Genomic DNA, 20,300 nt, shown 5'->3' on the forward strand with positions numbered 1-20,300 from the left:
GACACAGAAAGAGAGGCAGAGACACAGGCAGAGGGAGAAGCAGGCTCCATGCAGGGAGCCTGATGTGGGACTCGATCCCAGGACCCCGGGATCATGCCCTGAGCCAAAGGCAGATGCTGAACTGCTGAGCCACCCAGGTGTCCCTTTCAGTCTTTTTATTAACCTTATGAAAATCCATTAATAACTGCTTGACTAAGAAAGAGGCCTAGGGGTTTAGCAAGCTAGCACAAATTGGAAGGCTGAATTAGTTCATGAAACTGGTTCAGAGGTAATTGACCTCTGCCGGAAGTCAGTGCTAAGAGCTCATGGACTAGGAGCTTTTAAATTTGACTGAACAAGTAGAGGGAGGTTTGGGGTGCACAGCCCAAGGATGAATGGATGGAGGGAGCAAGGGAGGGAGGGAGGGATGAAGGGAGGGTGGGAGGGATGGATGGATGAAGGGATGAATAGATAAATACACGGATGGATGGAAGAATAATATAATATTTAAGATGATGAGTAAAAACTCTGAGAAACTAGAGAAATTCACTTTCTCCCTGGTGGTCAAAGGATAAGAAACCAAACTCAAGGCAAAATAGCGTAGAAATCTCACCTCTTCACCAGCCTGGGCCACAATGTTGAGCCAATAGTAACAAAGAATTCCAATGATTGATATTTTCAGAAAGATGTTTCTAAATAACAGAAGAGAAAACAACTATCATTACCTTCCATGATAGTCATTAGTACTGAATATTTCCTTTTGGTCACATGTTAGGACTGAAATTCCTGCTCCCCTGTAGTTTGAGTGGAGCCATAGGGCTAGTTCTGGCAAATGAGTTGTGAGCAGAAGGGATGTGTGTCCCTTCTAGCCTGGAGCATTTAAGTGCCAGTGACACTCTCCAGAACTCACTATCTTCCCTCTGGAATGGATATCAGCAAAATTCCATATGGTTGCTGCTCTCAGCCTGGATCCCTGCATGAATGGCATGACCAATACTCCCCGCCATCCACAAAGGACATATAATATTGACCAAGAAATAAATCTTTGGGTTCCAAGCCATTGAGACTAAGGAGAGAGAGGATGAGGATGTTTTTTACTGCAGTGTAACCCAATTTATATCAACTTCTATATCATCTTTTGGTGCATCTCCAAACTATCTGACTTCACTTCTCGTTGTAATAATAGTAAATGTACATACTATTCACTGGGGGCTGACCATGGACAGTACACTGTGCTAAGAACTTCACTGAATCATCTTAATCTTTACAACTTAATGCTAAACATTCTACAACTCTTAATATTTACAACTCTATCACCAGATAGAGAGTGTTTTATATCCCTCAGAGGTGAAACAATTTGTCCAAGGTCACACAGCTTGCCAGGGGCATGACAAAGATAAAAACTGAGGTCCATCTGCTCTCATAGCCTGAGCTCTTAAACTCAGTTACTTTGCCTAAATCAACACCTGCTGGTTTTAATGAGGTTTCAGCCCTGGTGTACCAAGAACTGTGTGCCACTAAGCCAGCAGTTTTCGAGGTGTGTCTTCCAACCCATTTAGCATTAGTGTCCTCTGTAAACTTGCTAGAAAGCCAAATTTTCAAGCCCCACCCCAGATCTACTGAACCCGAAGCTTTGGGAACTGGGCCAAGCAATCCCTTCAGGTAATTCCGGTGCATGCTGAAGGTTGAAAACCATTGTGTTAGACTCAGCTCCATGAAGGAAGGGAAATGGATATGTCTTTTTCAATGCCAGATCCCCAATCTCTTCCCAGTACCTAGCTTGCAGTAGACCCTCAATATCTATTGGATGAACATGTACCTTTATTGCAGGGGAGCTCCAGGTTAAACTTGAAAACACACTCAATTAAGCTGAGAAAAGCTCATCTTAGTATATGTGCTCCTGAAGCAAGCATGAGGAAAGCTCATCTTAGATTGAAAAGAATTGTATATTCCTGAGCTTTCTCATTTTCTTTTCATGCAGAGAAGATATTTGAATATGTTGTGAAGCAGTACAAATGGCTGGTGTATATGAAAAGGCAACTAACCTCTTTAATGATCAGAAAAAACACAATAGCAAAGTGATTGGTTCCAAATGGCCCACTGAGCACACATGTCTACCATCACTCCATCCAAATTCCCCAAATGAGATTGGAGAGCTGGTCAGCAGTCAGATTGCAGAGGCCATGGAAGGCAAAGGCTCCGGAACTGATCTATGCAAACTCAATTTGCATTGTACAGACCTATTATTATAAACACCACCATTACCAGGAACTGGTCAGAGAAAAGGCCAGGAAAAAAGGACAAAATTTGGGTACTTTTATGCTTTGTTTACCAAAACCCTGGGGCCACCTCTAGCACAAAAAGGCACACCCTCCCAGCCAATGAATTGCCAAAAGCACCCCTCTACCTCCCCATGGGTGGGGAATTTCAAAAATGCACCTGTTTCTCCCAGCTGAGGCATGGCTACCAGGACTCATAGCTTGACTAATGGGAACGGTGAATAAAGTTCAGTCCCCACACAACCCCTCAGCCAGGAACTTTTCTGCAGTATACAACATGCACAACTGTACATCTCATAATGGAGAATTATGTTAATCCTCAGGCTGATAGCAATCGGGAAAGCTAAGCCATAACTTTGAGCAAAGGGCAGATGGATTTAACGGTATTTTCTGAGTGCTTTTTGGATTCTATGGCTATTAACACACACCAAACACACTTTCTTCTTGGAATTCTTTCTAGAAAACAGAATGTTGGTACTTGAGCTTGACCTGTTCTAGCTCCCACCTTACTTCCCTCCATGGAAACAGAGGCTGTCATTGGATGGGGCACACCTACCGGATCAGAAGGGTATAGACTTCGTGCCGGGGCATCTCATACCGCTCCACCAGCCTGAACAGGGAATAGAGGCGTGGCACAGCCAGGTTGATGCAGGACACAATGAAAGGCAATAACAGCACTGCCCCAGGGTCCTTGTGGTTCTTCAGGAACTGCAGGGGATGGAGGCAAAGAGCTGAGATGCCAAGTGTGCACTGAACTCCTTCCTGCCTCCCACAGAAGACTGCCCATGATGGGGAAACCTCAGGGGTAGCTCCTCTGGCGTACTTACCCCAAGCCAAGCATCACCCACAAGATGGCACACGATCCTCACTACAGCCCAGCAGGTGGGTATGAATAGACTTATCTGATTGGCAAACTGAGGCTCAGAGAGGGGAAAAATCTTGCCCAAGGTCCCCAACCAAGAAGTGGCAGATTTGTACTGGGTCTATGTGCCTCAAGGGCCTGAACTCAAACAGTAATTCTGTGACTTTACCACCCTTGACAAGAGGTCCGGGGCGATGAGGATGTGCCCCTGGCTGTTGGAGCAAAAACTTCCATCTGCTGAAGCTACAGCACAAGGATAAACTTGAAAACACATTCATCTAAGCTGAGAAAAGCTCATCCTAGTGTATGTGCCCCCAAAGCGAGCATGATAGAATGCTCCATCTATCACGATCGATCACAGGAGAATGTTTCCTCCCCTCTTCTGTGTGGCCCTGTTCATCTTCAGCAGGCTTCACTCTCCTTGGGTGCTGAATTAGGGGAAAGCAGAGCCCCTGCCAGCCCATGCTGGACCTTTGTCCTCTTCAGACTGAGGTCTAGGGTGCCCCTCTGCCAGGCATCCTTGGGAGTAAAGGATTCCAGTGGATTTTTCCTCAGTCTTCCACTATCCCTATCCCTTTCCTTGCCTCCCCACTCCCAAGGCCTGACTCTGCCTCTCTACCTCTGGATGGTTTTGAAAGTCCCGCTTGCACTCTGGGCAGTATTTTTGTGGCCAGGGTAAGGTGGATTCAAATGCTGCCCCCTCACCATGCTTAGAAGCTGCAATGTCTGGAGCCAGAAGCATAGCTTCTTAGAGCCTCTTTTCCCTGTCCATATAATAAGGGGATTATGGCCATAACCCATAGAGCCATCTCAAGAATTAAATGAGACCAGAGGCACCTAACTGGCTCAGTTGGTTAAGCATCCAACTCTTGATTTCAGCTCAGGACATGATCTCAGGGTCCTGGCATAGAACCCTGTGTCTGCGTCAGGCTCCATGCTCAGAGGGGAGTCTGCTTAAGATTCTCTCTCCCTCTCCCTCTGCCCTTCCCTCCTCTCTCCCTTTCTCTCTCTCCCTCTCTTTATCTCTAACATAAATACATATTTTTTTAAAAAATTAAATGAGACCAAATAAGGCAAGGTGTGGCCCCTAAATAACACAGGTAGGGCATCATTCATAGGAAACTGTAGTTGCCAATGAGTATGACCCCTGGAGTTGTACAAAGGTTTGTTCCTGCCTGGCATAGAGCAGGTGTTCAAACAATAGGAATGATTCAACCTCTGCCTCCTCACCTCCTTCACTGCCCTCCTTCCCTTCAGGTGGGTGTAGAGAAAAGGTTCCAGGTAAAGAAGAAACTCAGAAGTCTTCTTTATGCCTATAGCTCCCTGGTCACAGTATCCATCCTAGGTAGCATTGCCAAGCCCTTCAGCATTGAGACTTCATTTCCCCTCTTTCAGGGCACACCTTCATCTGGTTAATGGAAAACCCTTAGGCTTATATAATCCTACATCCATTTTCTTGCCGGCTTCTCCTTTACTTATTCACTGCTTTGGTTGAGCACCTACTATGTACGAGCTATTGGGCCTGGAGCCCGGCTACCATCTTTTGAAGACAGTTGTATAAACAGGAATTTTCAATACCACAAATGACAAGGGCATGCAGAAAGCCTGCAGAGTTAGGAACACCCAACTCAGTCTAGTGAGGGTGGTGGTGGTGAGGAAATGACACCGTGTTGAAATCTAGAAGAGGAGGAGTTTTCTAGATAAGGGAATTAGGGGAGGTGGGGTGGAGAATGAACTGCATGTTTCCCACCTAAAGATGAGGAAGGCATGGTGTGTTCAGGGAATTATGGATGTAGCATTTAGTGTTGCTGGTGTGTAGGATATGGGTAGTTGTGGGGTGTTGAGTCTAGAGATATGGACAGGGATCAGATCATAGAAGATCTGTCAGTCATGCCATGGAAGATAGATTTTATATGGAGGGTAATAGGAAGCCATTAAAGAAGGTGACATAATCAGACCAGCTTGTACCATAATTCTAGAGATCAACAAACTGGCTACAATTAGCCCCATTTTCCAAGGGATTTGAAAGCTGAAATAAAAAAAAAATACTTTGCCCAGACCACCCAGCTAATTAGTCTCAGAGTCCATATCATTAGGAAAAAAAGAGAAAAGAGCTAACATTCCTTCATTACCCATAGTACTGGACACCAAGTAGATTCTTCACATAACTTTTCTCTAGGCCTGACCACACACCTACAAAGTCAGGATCATTCCTGTTTTGCAAGGAAGAATATGGGGCTCAGGGCTCAGAAAGGTTAAATCATTCACCAAAGTCCATCATATCACAAGACTTACTGAGTATCTACTCGGTGCCGGGGCAGTAGGAGGCATTAGGGATGTAATAATTAAAGAAGAAACCAAAACTTAATCCTAGGTCTGTGGTCCAAGTGCCCACCTCTCCACTGGTCCCAAGCTTCTTGCTCTGAGGTGTGCACACACATGACCAGGGGACATTCTTAAGATGGATTTGGACTCCATGGGCCAATGGAGGGCCCCAAGATTCTGCATTTTGTTCATAAGCTTCCAGCTGATGCCAGTGCTGCTAGCCAGAGAGTCTGGTTTGAGTAGCAGCTCTACACTGCTCTCCCCTCCAGGATCTCATCCCTTCTCCTGGTTCTGTGCTATGAACCCTGGGGCTCCTGCCCCTGTGGTTACCTCTGAGTTGTTCTCAGCCAGATAATAAACAGCTACACAACAGGCAACAGCCACTCCAGTAGACACAACCCAGGCTGCCAGGTGGGCAGACAAGCGGATCAGCTGCTGATTGAGCGTTAACTTAACATTCTCCTGAAGGATTTCTGACAAGTTTTCCTACAAACACAAGAAAGACAAGTTGGTGCACAGTACCCTCTCCACTGTGAGCAAAGACTCTTCGAGTGAATGTTTGCCCCTTCAAGCCACAAACCCATCCCAGACCCGAAGAAGAAAGGGGAAAGTTCATGTCATATGTGGATTATGAGAGACTCATGGGAAAATCTCCAGTGGATCAAGAACCCCCATCACTGCAACAAACATGTTTTCCAGATGGGTGTTTGTTTGAATAGATGGGACCAATAGGTTGGGACTGTGCTCTTCAGGAAAGCACTTTGAGGTCAAGAAACTCTTTTGAAGAATAAGGCTGGGTATCTACACAAAGGAAGTTAACACCTTCAAACCTCTTGTCGAAGCCCCTTTGCTTATAAATTTTGCTTGTTCTTTTTTTTTTTCCTAAAGATTTTATTTATTTATTTGAGAGAGAGAGAGAGAGAGAGAGAGAGAACAGAGGGAGAGTGAGAGGGAGAAGCAGACTCCCTGCTCATTGGAGAGCCAAATGCATGCGGAGCTCAATCCCAAGACCCTGAGATCATGACCTGAGTCATGGGTTTGAGTCTGGGTTTGGTTTTTCTATTTATGGGTTTGTTTTTTTTTTACCTCTTTCTTTTTAATAAGTTTTTTTTTCTATAGACCTGGGTATTATGAACATTTTCAGCTGGTAATTCTGTGTTGTGACAACATTCCTATGCATTGCAGGATGTTGAGCAACATCCCCAGCCTCCACCCACTACACACTAGTAGCACCCGCCCCCTAACTGAGACAATCAAAAAAAGTCTCCAGATATTTCCATATATCCCCCAAGGGGCAAAATTGTCCTGAGTTGAAAACCACTAGAAAAAATGTTAAACTTTAAACTGGGAGGTCAAGAAGCATTTACATTTAACATTTTGATATAAATCACTAAACTGCCCTCCAGTAAGCTGGTACCAATTACAGAGCCACCGTATTGTGTGAAAATGTTCATTTCCCTAAACTGTCACCAGCACTAGGCGTTATGAATATTTTTAGGTGTTTTGGTTTTGTCTGGTTCTTTTTCTTTTCTTTTTTCTTTTTTTTTGGTGGGAGGGGGGCAAGCTCATGAGCCATTAAAAAAAAATCATTATTACTTAAAGAAAAGTTACAGGGGTGCCTGGGTGGCTCAGCAGTTGAGCATCTGCCTTCAGCTCAGGGTGTGATCCCAGGGTCCAGGATTGAGTCCCACATCGGGCTCCTTGTGGGGAGCCTGCTTCTCCCTCTGCTTGTGTCTCTCATGAATAAATAACTAAAATCTTAAAAAAAAAAAAGAAAAGAAAGGTTACAGACATACAGAAGGAACTTGGCTGTGGGAAGCTGCTATATAAAGCAAGCTTGCCTTACCCTTATTTCAGTGCTAAGATTCTTCTGTCTCAGCTTGACAGCTGTTTCATTAGTTACGGTGAAGTCCCAGCAGAAAATAAGTTTAGCGATCCCTCTGGAGTAAATGTGGGGGTTAATGAAGTTGTTTCGGAAATACCTGGCCATGCTGTGGAAGGCAGAAACCAAAATACTCAAGGGTTATTGGAATAGGCATCGGGGAGTGCAGAAATTAAAAGAAAGTCCTATCATTAACAGTGAAAGGTAGTATGAAGAGCTAACATTGGGTTCTACTGGAACAATGCAATCACCAACATAATGGTTAGGAGCACTGGCTTCAAGACCTGACAGGCTTGGCTTATAAACATGGATCACCACCCAGGGGATGGTGGTTGTTTTAATTGCTATGAGCCTCAGTTTCCACATCTACATAATGGGGATAATAGTACCCACTCACAGAGCTTCTATGAGAATTGTATGAGTTTCCACTTGCTGCTGCACCAAATTGCCCCAAACTTAGTGGCTTAAAACAACACACATTTATCCTCTTACTGGAAGTCAGAAGTCAGAAAATGATTCTAAATCCAAGGTGTTGGTAAAGCTGTGTTCCTTCTGGATACTTTAGGGGAAGATCTGTTCCCCTGCGTTTTCCAGCTTCTAGAGGCTCCCTGCATTCCTTGGCTTATGGCCCCCTCTCATCTTCAAAGCCAGGAGAGGAGCATCTTCTGTCCTCTCTGACTTTGACCTTCCTGTGAGATGGGAGCACTTAGAAGGACCCCTTATGATTAACTGGCCCATTTAAAAATCCTTAATTTAGTCACATCTGCAAAGTCTCCTCTGCCAGGTAAGGTAACATATTCATGGGTTCTGGGGATTAGGACATGACATCTTTGGGAGACCGGAGCAGTAGGAACTGGTCAGCCAACCATGAAAGGCAATGTAGCGGTTAGAACAGTAAGCACTTTATAAAGGCAGATGCTATTCTCATGGCAATGTCAGCAGGATTCAGTGAAATCAGCCCAGGATGCACTTAGCACTGAGCCTGGTAATGTAAAAAATGCTGAGTAAAATGGACATTACCCCTTCAAAATTTGAGACCACTGACTTAACAGCAGTTTAAGAAACACTTCCTCATTTAAACAAAATAGGACAAAATGAAATCTCATTTATTTTGAATTACTATGCTGGCATTGAGGTTGTTACGGGCTGAATTGTATACCTAAAAGTTCGTATGTTGATGTCCTAACTCAGTATCTCAGAAAGGGATTGTCTTTGGAAATAGGGTCTTTACAGAGGTAATTATGTCAAAATGAGGTCATCAAGGTGGGCCCTTGTCCAATATGACTGGTGTCCTATAAGAAGAGGAGATTAAGACTCAGACATAAGTTGAGGGAAGACTGTGTGAGGCCACAGTGAGAAGGCAGCTCTCTATAAACCAAGGACAGAGACCTTGGAAGAAACCAACATGCCAACACCTTGATCTTAGACTTCTAGCCTGCAGAACTTGAGAAAACACATTTCTGTTGTTTAAGCCATGCACTCTGAGGTCCATCATTATATGAGACAAAGGTTGAACATTTGTACCTCCTCTTCAACAGTTATCAAAGGGACGATTGTCCATCCATGCCCTTCTTGCCATACAACTAGTTGGGTCACTACATCCTTACTTTCAGACTGACCAATTTCTTCTAAAGCACAGAAAAACCTCTCTTCTTCCAAACTTATAGTCTGACAGCATGATCAGACAGCAACAGAAAGGTGAAATTGCAGAGAAATGGTTTCCTGGGTCACTTTTGATTCTCTTGAATTTTACCTAAATCTAAACAGTTCAGAATCAAGAAATGCAGAGGCTCCATACCTGAATAGCAAACTGAAAAAACAGATGATCAAACATGCTCCGATTGTGAAGATGTAGGCCAGCTGCATGTTGTAGGATGCCCTGCCATTCCCATGCCGGATCGTAGAATTGGTGTAAAAGCCATAGTACATCACTGTGTCTCTAAAATAACCCTGAAAAAATAAAATAAAATAAAATAACCCTGAAAGGGACAATAAACCCTAGATCAGAGGGGTCTACAGAGAAAATGATGACTATGATCAACCAGCACAGTTCATCTTTCCCATCTGCATGAAACTTGCATTAGTCAATTTAAACCTTTTGTTTAGGGAAAGGGCACCCAAGGGCACTGAAAATGTAGACTTTTTATCACTAGGCTCTTCAGGCTGGATAGGATTCTCAAACCTTCTCTATAATGGAGGGACCAAGCTGTCACCACCTGAAACAGTGATCAAGCAAAGTGTGACTAATACCAAGAGAGCTAGCCATTACTGGCCTCTGTCATCTGTTAGGTATTATGGTCAAAATGTTCAGAATGAAAGGAATCAAGCCATTAGGTCAAAATGACAATTTAAAAAAAAAAAGACAATTTACAGAAAATAAGGGGCCAGAGTAACAAATCAGAAAGACCCATAAGGAAACAATCAGACAATTCCAGAAGATAGGATGTTGGTGTCTGCATGACAACTGGCCTGATTTCTGCTACAAGTCAATGTCAAGAATAAAGGGGGCCATGTCTGGAAAGATCATTCTAGATTAATTCAGATTTCAGAGAAAAAGCCACTGAATGCAAAGTACAGGCTCTAAATGGATCCTGGTCTGAACAAGCAAGCTATGAAAGACATTTTGGGGACAACTGAGGAAATCTGAATATGGTCTGGATTTTAAATAATATTAATTTTTAATTTTTCTAGGTGTAATAACTTCAGAAAGTGTCCTTATTTTTCAGAGATATATGTTGAAGAAACTCAGAGTAGGGGTGCCTGGGTGGCTCAGTTAACTGTCTGCCTTCAGTTCAGGTCATGATCCCAAGGTCCTGGGATCAAGCCCCACATTGGGCTCCCAGCTTGTTGGGGACTCTGTTTCTCCCTCTCTCTCTGCCCCTCACTGTGCTTGTGCTCTCTCTCTCTTTCTCAAATAAATAAATAAAATCTTTTTTAAACAAGAAACTCAGAATAAAATGTCATGATGTCTGTAATTTACTGTAAAATGCTTCCAAAAACTAATACAATAAAATAATGTGTCAAAATATTAACAATTTAAAAACCTATGCAATGGTTTACTTGGTTTATATGAATGTTTATATGAATGTTTACTTACTGACTCTTTATTTTCCCATGTTTGAAATTTTTCATAATAAAATGTTTCATATATACAAATATAAAAAATATATATCAGGCATGTATGGGTGGCTCAGTTGGTTAAACGTCTGACTCTGATCTCAGCATAGGTCTTTTTTTTTTTTTAAAGATTTTATTTATTTAAAAAAAAGATTTTATTTTTTTATTCATGAGAGACACAGAGAGAGAGGCAGAGACATAGGCAGAGGGAGAAGCAGGCTCCCCGCAGGGAGCCTGATATGGGACTCAGTCCCAGGACCCCAGGAACACAACCTGAGCCAAAGGCAGGTGCTTAACCACTAAGCCACCTATGTACTCCTTCCAAGGAAAAATTTTCAACAGAAAAAAAAATTGAAAAAAATAAATGAAAGAACCTGACTTTGAACATTCTACTTCAAGAGTCAGCAAATTTTTTTCTGTAAAGAGCTAGAGAGTAAATCTCTTTGGTTTGGCAGCTATAGCAACAACCCTACTGGCCACCAGAGCAGGAAGGCATCATAGACACATAAACAAATGGATGTGGCCATGTTCCAGAAGGACATTATTTACGGGCACAAATTTGAATTTCACATATAATTTTCGTGTTTCACAAAATGTTATCCTTGTTTTGATTTTTTTTCAACCATTTAAAAATGTAGAAACAGGTGGCAGGCCAGATTTGGCCATGGCTATAGTTTGTCAGTCCCTGGTCTACAGAATCCCAATGGCAGAAATCTCTTCTATGAGGTAAATTTACAAGACAGGAACCATATGTCTCTCAGTAGGGAGTTGGGTAAATAAATTACGGGTGCTGTTAAAAAGCATACTGTGGATCTATATACATGCTTAAGATACATAGTGAAGCAAAAAAAGGTTGCAAAGTAAGACCTGTAGTATCCTGTTTTCTGTTTACTTTTTTAATTTTCTTAAATTTTTAAAAAAGATTTTATTTATTTGAGAGAGAGAATGAAAGAGAGCACAAGTGGGGGAAGAGACAGAGAAAGAGGGAGAAGCAGCTCTTCACTGAGCAGGGAGCCTGACATAGCTCGATCCTAAGACCCTGAGATCATGACCTGAGCCAAAGGCAGATGTTTAACTGACTGAGCCACACAGGTGCCTCATCTTTTTATTTTTTTAAAAAATGTTTACCTATCTACTTACGTATCTAAGTACCTAACTGCATATGTTTGTAATGTGTCTATCTATCTGTGTCCGTATGGAAAGAAAAATGGTGGACAAAGATGAGCTCTGACCTGGGGCAATAGACAAGGAAAACATGCTAACATGGACTTTCACTTAGTTTGCTCTCTTCTATAGTAGGAACTTTTCAAAACATTGTATTTTATAGAAAGAAAAATAAAAAAGAAAGAAAAGGTAGCTTTATGAACACCAGAAGGAGATATCCACTACAGAGCAGGCGAACAAAAGCAAGTCATAGGCAGTACATATGAATAATTCATCTTTTGTAAAAAAGAGAAGAAAATGATGTATATGTACATGTGCATATGTGTGTGTGTGTGTATCTGGATGTGCACAGAAAAGGAGATTATGAATAATACAATTAGTATGGTTACCTCTAAAGACAGAAAGTCTACTATGTTGTGTATAGGTTACTTTGAGGGAAAAAAAAAGCACATTTTAAAGCCCCACTTTTGGGGCATCTAGGTGGCTCAGTCCATTGTCTGACTCTTGACTTCGTTAGCTCAGGTCATGATCTCAAGATCCTAGCATCGAGTTTCATGACTGGCTCTGTCTTCAGCAGGGAGTCTGCTTGAGATTTTTTGTCTCCCTCTCCTTCTGTCCCTCTCAAATAAGTAAATAAATCTTTAAAACAAACAAACAAATGGGCATCTGGGTGGCTCAGTGGTTGAGCATCTGCCTTTGGCTCAGGTCATGATCCTGGGGTCCTGGCATTGAGCCCCACATCAGGCTCCCCGCAGGGAGCCTGCTTCTCCCTCTACCTGTGTCTCTGCCTCTCTCTGTGTCTCTCATGAATAAATAAAATCTTAAATACACACACACACACACACACACACACAGATAAATTTAAAAAGTTCCATTTTCCCTATCAGTTGTCTCGCAGGCAGAGTGAGAGGTCTGGAAGGGTAAAAGGCAAGGTATGTCGGGGCTGGGGTGTTCCCAGCTGATGGGCTCCCAGTGGGGGAAATGAAGACCTTACCGCCCCAGTGAGAAGCTCCAATCCGGTGAACTGGAGGGTGTTCTTCTCAGCCACGGTAAACTGAGGGATTATGATAAAGCTGAAGGTAACAATGAACGAGAAAATGTTGAACTTCAAAAGCCACCTCAGAAAGTTAAAATAGGAGAGGACGCTGGTTCCAAACTTGCTTCCGATGACCTTGAGCGTCTTCTGCCATAGGCTGATGTAATCGAGCAGTTCTGACAGGCTGTTCTTCGATCTCCGGTAGGCCTGCGGTAGGGATACCAAGCATGCGGCCTGACGTCCCCTCAACAAATGTCTACTGAGCAGGTCCCGTAAGAACAAAAATGGACAGTGTCTAGAGCTTTATAAACATGCCAGGCACATGCGAAGCATGTTTGTAAACATTATCTCATTTAGTGTGCAGGACCACTCCTCAAAGTGAGTGCTATTATTACCTCCCCAGGTTTGCTGTTTTGAAGGTGACACCGTAGCTAAGCTGTCCAAATAACTCAGCAACCTCTTGGACCTCTGCTTGCCCACTTGGTTTCTCTGCACCTAGGCTGACCCAATTTCTGTGGCTTTCAATGAAACAGCCCTGAATATTCCTCTTTCCCTTGGATCCCTTTCATCCCCACTCTGCCACCTTGTTTCAGCCTCTTGTTATGCCCATTTTTTTTACTATGATAAAAGCCTCTTACCCGTGATATGGAACTTAGACACTGAGCACAGCAGTTGAGCTCAAGCATACGATGGGAGTGCTTACTTTTCTCTTTGTCAACCATTTTCCTGTGGGGAACAGCAGAAGAAAGGGAGAGATACCAATGCTGGAATCATTTCGTTCCCAAAATATTTACTGAGTGCCTAGGATATGCTAGGCACAACCCAAGTAGTGAGATAAAAGAGAATGATTTCCCCGGCTCATGGAGCAGACATATCACCTAGTTGGGACAGAAAGACAACAAATAATAAATAAAAGGTTTACTATGGAAAAGAAAAAGAAAAACAGAGCAGGGTAAGGAAATGGGAAATGCTAGAATGGGGAGTGCGCTGTAATTTGGAACAGCACAATATTTGAGCAAAGTCTTAAAGGACAGGAGGGGTGAGCCGTTTGGATAAGGGATTGTTGCCTGCATAGGGAACAGCCAACGTGGGACCCCAGGGAAACCGGGATGGCTAGAATGGAATAAGCAGAGAGAAGGGAGGAGGGTTTGAGTGATAATCATTTCGGGGGAGAGGGAAAAGTACTAAAAGTCAATGGTTCTCAACCTGGGGTGATTTTGTCCCCCATGGAACATTTAGCAAGGTCTGGAGACATTTTTGGTTGTCAAACTCTAGGGGAGAGAGGTTCGCTACTAACTTCTAGTGGGTGGAGGCCAGGGCTGTGCTAAACCCTCTACAATAAACTGGCCAGAATCCTACAGCAGAGAATGACCCAGCCCCCAATATCAGGCATAATGGAGTTGGTAAATCCTGCTGTACAGTCTTTGGGGCCCTCATAAGGCCCTACGACAGAGGCAGCCCTGCAGAATTGAAATGAAAGAGTGTTTTCAGAAAGATCCAGCCACAGCTAGCTTCCTTACCTTTCCTTTCTATTTCTCCCTGGTTCTTTCCAGATTTTCGTTGTCCACCCAAATGCCCACCCCACATCACCATCTTCCAAGGCTTGGCACACATCCCCTCATGTACCACCCAAGCAGCCTGTGTCACTCCAGCTGGTCCTGTCACTGCAGTCTTCTCTATCTTGATTTGGCCTGATCTCCTTTTTCTCGTGTATAACTTACTTGTTCATGAATCCATCTCCCCTGTCAGATTTTGTAAGTTATCTTTGCAACCCCAGAACAATTGCATCATTGAATTATTTATTAGCAATTATTGGATCCACTCCACTAGTCTCTGCCAAGAGTACAAATTGCAAAAGAAAAGGATAAGGAACAGTAAATGTGAATCCTTCACTCTTTTTTTTTTTTTAATTCCTGCCCTTAGAAGCCTCTGAGGTCATTTATTTTCTTTTTATCTTTCCCATAAGCTATGAACTTCAGAGTAATTTGCGATTTACAAAAAAGTTGCAAAAGCAGTACAGAAAATTCCTATACATTACTCACCATTTTCTCCTATTAACATCTTACATTTCTTTTCTTTCTTTCTTTTTTTTTTCAGAGGGAGGAGGGAGGATAAGAGGGAGAGGGAGAAAGAGAATCTTAAGCAGGCTCCACACTCAGTGCAGAGCCGAACACAGGGCTTGATCTCATGACCTTGAGATCACAACCTGAGCTGAAATAAAGAGTTGGATGTCCAGGTGACTAAGACACCCAGAGTGCCCCAACATCTTACATTTCCATGGTAGCTTTCCAAAACTAAAAAACCAACATTATCACATATACAATTACCTAAACTCCACGCTATTCTGATTTCATTCATTCTTCCACCAATGTCATGTTCTATTTCAGGACCCCATCCCATATTCCATTTAGTTGTTATGTCTTTTTAGAATCTTCTGCGATAATTTTTCAGGTTTCCCTTTTTTTTTTTTTTGATGACCTTGACAATTTTGAGGAGTACTAGTCAGGTATTTTGTAGAATGTCCCTCCATTGGCGTTTGCCTGATTTTTTTCCTCTGGTGATACTGGAGTTATGGTCTTTGGGAGAGAGTACCACAGAAGGCATGTGCTCTTCTGACCAGATATCTCTGGGGATGCTAACTTTGATCACATGGATAAGGGAGTGTTGGCTAGACCTCATCACTGGAAAGTTACTCTCCTTTGTTTTCCATACTCCATGCTTTGAAAAGCACATTACTAAGCACAGCCCACACTCCAGGTGAAAGGAGAGAGGAGCATTTATAGAGATTATTTGGAATTTTTCTGTGGAAATATTGTCCCTTCTCTTGCATTTATATATTTCTTATCTTTCTTTTATTAAGATGTATTTATTTATTTGAAAGAGAGAGAGACCACGAGTGGGAGGAGCAGAGGGAGAGAGAGAGAATCTTGAGCAGACTCCACCCTCAGTGTGGAGCCTGACATAGGGCTCATTCTCATGACAATGAGATTATGACCTGAGTCAAAACCAAGAGTTGTATACCCCACTGACTGTATCACCAGGAACCCCTGTTTCTTATCTTTCTGAAATGGGGCAAAAGTAGAAGACTGAGGTTCATGTGAAATCTGGGAAAGAAGAAAAGCTTTGGGTCCATACCTAAGGTTCCTTTTCTCTTCCATGGTTCTTGGCTGATTCCTGATGGCTTTAATTCTGTCTCTGGATGTCATTGGTATCAGAGATGCAATTAACTTTTGACCTGTAGAGGAAAAGAAATGGAGTTTAATTTTGTTTCCTATCACAGAATTTCAGCATTTTAGAATATGGCACTGAACTTTGAGCATGTTTTTAGAAGAGCACAAAGAAAGAATAATATATGGACTCAGTGATACCTAAAGCCACAATGAAAACAAGACAACAATATGGTATAATTTTTTTTTTTTTAGTCAGTTCCATGCTGAGCATGGAGCCTAAATCAGGCCTTGAACTCACAACCCCAAGATCAAGACCTGAGCTGATATCGAGTTGGACACTTAACCACTGAGCAACCCAGCCACCCCAATGTGGTGTATTTTTTAAACCTCAAAGCCAAAGGAAATGATAACATTTGCATGCAATTCCCATTTGATATTTCTCTTTTTCTATGACAAGAAGCATTCAGTGAAGCCCTAAGCCCCTGCATGTTTGGTCAGGCTCACTCTCCTCCCCTACTTGAATGCCGGCATCACTTTCTCTTGATCCCCACACTCTGGCCCCAGCACCTTCTTTACATTTCTTGACAGTTGTCATATGCTCTTCTGGCCTCCAGAATGACTCATCTTCTCCTGATAATGCATATTCACATCTTCACTCAGCATGGCAGATACTGTGGATCACCTACCCCAGTCATTTCTCCTTTTTAATAGAATCATGATTTTGTTTAAGAATTTACCCACTGCTTCCCAAGCCCCTGAGCTTCTGGAGATTGGGACGCATCTTCAGGCACAGGGGGTGAGCTCCATGAGTCCAAGCTGATCCTTGCAGATGACTGATTTAGGCACGAGCATGAGACAAGATGCTGGCCAATGTTCTGTGACAGGTGATCTGCTGAGGAGTTTCTTGGGAAAGTTTCTTCCTTCTCAAAAAGGAAAAACTGAAACACCCTCCCCCCAATAAAAACCCTAAGAAAAAGACAGATCCTTTTTCCTCTGCTTGTTGTTATAGCCACATTTGAAGCCTGGAACTGATGTCACCATTTTGTAATGATGAAGCCAGTTGGGGGGCCGAATGAAGCAACAACAGAGGGAGCAGACTGGCTCCCTGGTTGAGTTATTGAGCTGAACTCTTCATTTGACCTAGCTCAACTGGTGAAAAGGAAATCTCCAAAAGAGATCCACCAACTCACTCTGTTGAAGACAAGGAATTTGTGTCTCTCCTGAGAGGGAAGGGAGGCTAAACAGAGAGGAAGAAAAAAACAAGGAGGAGAAAAGAACACAAAGATGTGGGGAGACAGGAGCATGAGAGGAGACACCCCAATCTTCAATAAAGGGGCTAAACCCACAAAATGCTTTAGTGTGAATGGATTTTTTTCTCTCCTAGAAATCATTGAAAGAGGCTGGATTTTATGCCTGGAGTACAATGGGATGAAACAGAAATATTAACCAAGAAACTAGTGTTTTGCCTCAAGAGCAGAAAGGCAGGGAGGTAGTGTCAGCTACCTGGTTTCATGACGGACTTGGCAATAAGAGTCATCCAATGTTGGCAAATCCAGAGTGGGAAGGAACTGGACCAAACCAAGACAGTGGTTAAAATGTCAGGCTGGGAACCCGGCTGACCTGCATTTGAGCCCTGGTTCTGCGAGGTCATTTAATTTACTCATCAACCAAATGGAAGTGACAAATGTGCCTACCTCAAAGTATGGGAAATGAGTCAAACTAAATTCAATGGATAACAAAAAGGATGCACTCAGCAGAGTGCCAGGCACAGAAAGTGAGCTTGATCAAGGTAAATTCCTTTGTAGGTGTTAGATGCTCCTAAAGTGTCCCCTTCCTGGGGTCTGTAGCATCCTCAGGTCACCCACCAAACTTCAACCTACTTGATGTCTTAAAATGAAATAGTCCTGTAGACAACTTGGAAGCCTTCCTTGTTCCCTTCCTAACTCCTTTCTCCCAGTGTCTCTCTACCTTGAATGTTTTCATGTGAAGTACAAGGAGTGTCTATGCCCACACTTCGTCGGCTATGAAGTGCCTGAGAAAATGATTCATTCAAAGATGTTGAAAACCGCAACAACTGCTTGCTCTTTTTGTCATGTGGGCTGCTGAAACTCTGAGAGTCTGTCACATTGACGTCAGAAACGGATGAGACCATGCTGAAGCTTGAGTTCACCGGTGTCTTTTCTGGAACAACCCTAGATGGAACATTCTCAACCTCGATGATGATTTCATTCACTTGGTCATCAGACAGCATCTCTTGCCTCCTCCCAGCCTTGTTTCCTACCAGAGTGGCCTTCCAAAGACCTCATAGAGCAGTCACACTGGCATCACCTGGAGCCGCCAGGAAGCATGTCATCACAGAGGGATGCCCCATTCACATTTTTTAAAAAACCAGGGTGATATTGCCAAAGCCGGCCCTACACAGATCACAACATAACACCTCACGTCTGCACCAGAAGGGCCTCCTCATAAAGAAGTGTGTTTTCCTGCAGAAATCTCTGTCTTGGTAGCTAGGTAAGAAATTGGAAACAGAATCCTTCATTAAAGACAATAGGGTTCTAGAAACAGAAGGCAGAGATTCTTCTAAATGATTCATAATCAAAGGGCAAGATTTAATTTGGTGCCTCTGGCCTAAAACTTATATTTTATACTTACAATTTTATATACCTATATAAATCCAGACAAGTTTAGAGTAATAGAATTATTATCTCCTGACTGCCTTGGGTAGGCAGCCCCACCACTTGTCTCTACCCCCGTATCTACTCATACTCCAAGAAGCCTCCTTTCCTGGGTAGGCACTGGGCTCACCTAAAATTCTCCTAGCTTCCTTTGTGGCTAAAGATGGATCTGTAAACCCATTATGGTCAATGAGACATAGAGTTTTCAGGAATGCTCTTTAAAACGTGACAGTCTGCCTGGTTCCATTTTTTGGTCTTCACCACTTCTCCTTCTTATTCACCAGAAGCTACCATTTTGAAAACAAGAGCTGCAAAGGATGGTGAAGAAATAAGCTATGGAAGGAGCTCAGTCCTTGACAGCATCCTGGGCAGAGCTGCCATATAAACTGTGAACCCCCTCTCTCCACACTTCTTGTTACAGAAGAAAAATAAATCCCTTCATTGCGAAGCCATTCTATTTCAGTGCTAGGCACAAGAACACCATTCCTACCCAAGAGATATGATTTGGAAATCACCTCGGCCAAGTTGTTTATTTAGTACTTGGGGAAACTGAAGTGCACACAAATAAACTGACCTCCACTCTCATCACACTCTTAGTAAATGGCAGGATTGGGCTGGGACTCTATCCCTTCTCCCCACCAATAATAATAACAGTAACAATACCTGCCATTACTATAAGCCAAATACTTTAAAGTTTATAATTTAATTTTTATAATTACCCTATGTAGCATGTACAACAATAAACCCCATTTTATAGCTAAGAAAACCAAGGCCCAAAGAGGTTATTTGCCTAAGGTCACAAAACTCGCAAGTAGCAGAGCTGAAGGTCAAACCCAGGTTCCTCTGAACCCAAAGCAGGGAGCCTTAATCACTTCACTTCACTTGGTTGCTTCCTGTAACAAGATGCTGATGTATCATTTATTCATTTATAAATAAGTGAATATTTAAGAGTACCTACCATGTACTGGGTGCTTCTTAGGTGCATAGCATAATTCATCAAAGTGATATTTTATCAAGAGGCTGTCCACCAACTAATTGTAGGTGACTTGAGAATCCAAACCAATACAAAACAAAATGGTGAAGAAAACCAGATTCATGGGCAGCCCCGGTGGCGCAGCGGTTTAGCGCCACCTGCAGCCCGGGGTGTGATCCTGGAGACCCAGGATCGAGTCCCACATCAGGCTCCTTGCATGGAACCTGCTTCTCCCTCTGCCTGTGTCTCTGCGCCTCTCTCTCTCTGGGTCTCTCATGAATAAATAAATAAAATCTTTAAAAAAAAAAAAAAAGAAAAGAAAACCAGATTCATATTTGGGTCCTCTATTTCTTTAATTATCTCTGCCTTCTGAGACTCTCCAGAGTCCTAGAGCCCCCAACTTACTAGAGACCCCAAACCTCAGGTGGCTAGGTAGAGCAGTCCAGTGAAATTAAAAACCATTTCTTAAAAATAAAAAAATAAAAAATAAAATAAAATAAATAAATACCATTTCTTTTCCCCAATGGTTAAGCCATTTTCTGCCCTCATGGAATCAAATGGAAAGTGTGATCATTTATACCTCCATTGTTCTCCCTCACAAGTAGCAATACCCAACCCTTGCAGAAGATACACCTCTACTTGAGAAGGCTTTTAGAGAATGAGGCTAAAGGCTGTCACATTAGGCTAGGGGGCCAGAAAGTGAGACATGGTTTCAGGTCACAAGGCTCCTTGATTCACATTATTATAGAGAGAATCCCATCGGTTGGTTTACTCCTTGTTGCTCATAGATTTGCCTCCAAGTTTCAGCATTCTCTGGCCTCTCTCCTGTTTCTCTTCT

The 20,300-nt window shown here is 42.8% G+C and overlaps 1 protein-coding gene across 5 annotated transcripts in view; it reads right to left on the bottom strand.

Annotated features, from left to right (window-relative positions):
- The window catches only part of TMC5 (transmembrane channel like 5), a 62,440-nt gene that overhangs the window by 17,350 nt on the left and 24,790 nt on the right, over positions 1–20,300 (bottom strand). For 4 of the 5 annotated variants that reach the window (XM_041748185.1, XM_041748184.1, XM_041748186.1 and 1 more), the window contains exons 5-12: positions 15,780–15,879; positions 13,283–13,370; positions 12,603–12,851; positions 9,126–9,277; positions 7,292–7,436; positions 5,776–5,931; positions 2,815–2,966; positions 593–671 (exon numbers count right to left, since the gene is read on the bottom strand). In XM_041748185.1, coding sequence (XP_041604119.1) covers positions 593–671; positions 2,815–2,966; positions 5,776–5,931; positions 7,292–7,436; positions 9,126–9,277; positions 12,603–12,851; positions 13,283–13,370; positions 15,780–15,879 — 1,121 coding nt within the window. Of the gene's footprint in view, positions 1–592; positions 672–2,814; positions 2,967–5,775; positions 5,932–7,291; positions 7,437–9,125; positions 9,278–12,602; positions 12,852–13,282; positions 13,371–15,779; positions 15,880–17,782; positions 18,081–20,300 lie in introns of those variants that run through there. The other variant, XM_041748188.1, reaches the window with a different exon arrangement.

Source organism: Vulpes lagopus, chromosome 3 (assembly GCF_018345385.1).
Source record: "Vulpes lagopus strain Blue_001 chromosome 3, ASM1834538v1, whole genome shotgun sequence".
Classification (NCBI taxonomy): domain Eukaryota; kingdom Metazoa; phylum Chordata; class Mammalia; order Carnivora; family Canidae; genus Vulpes; species Vulpes lagopus.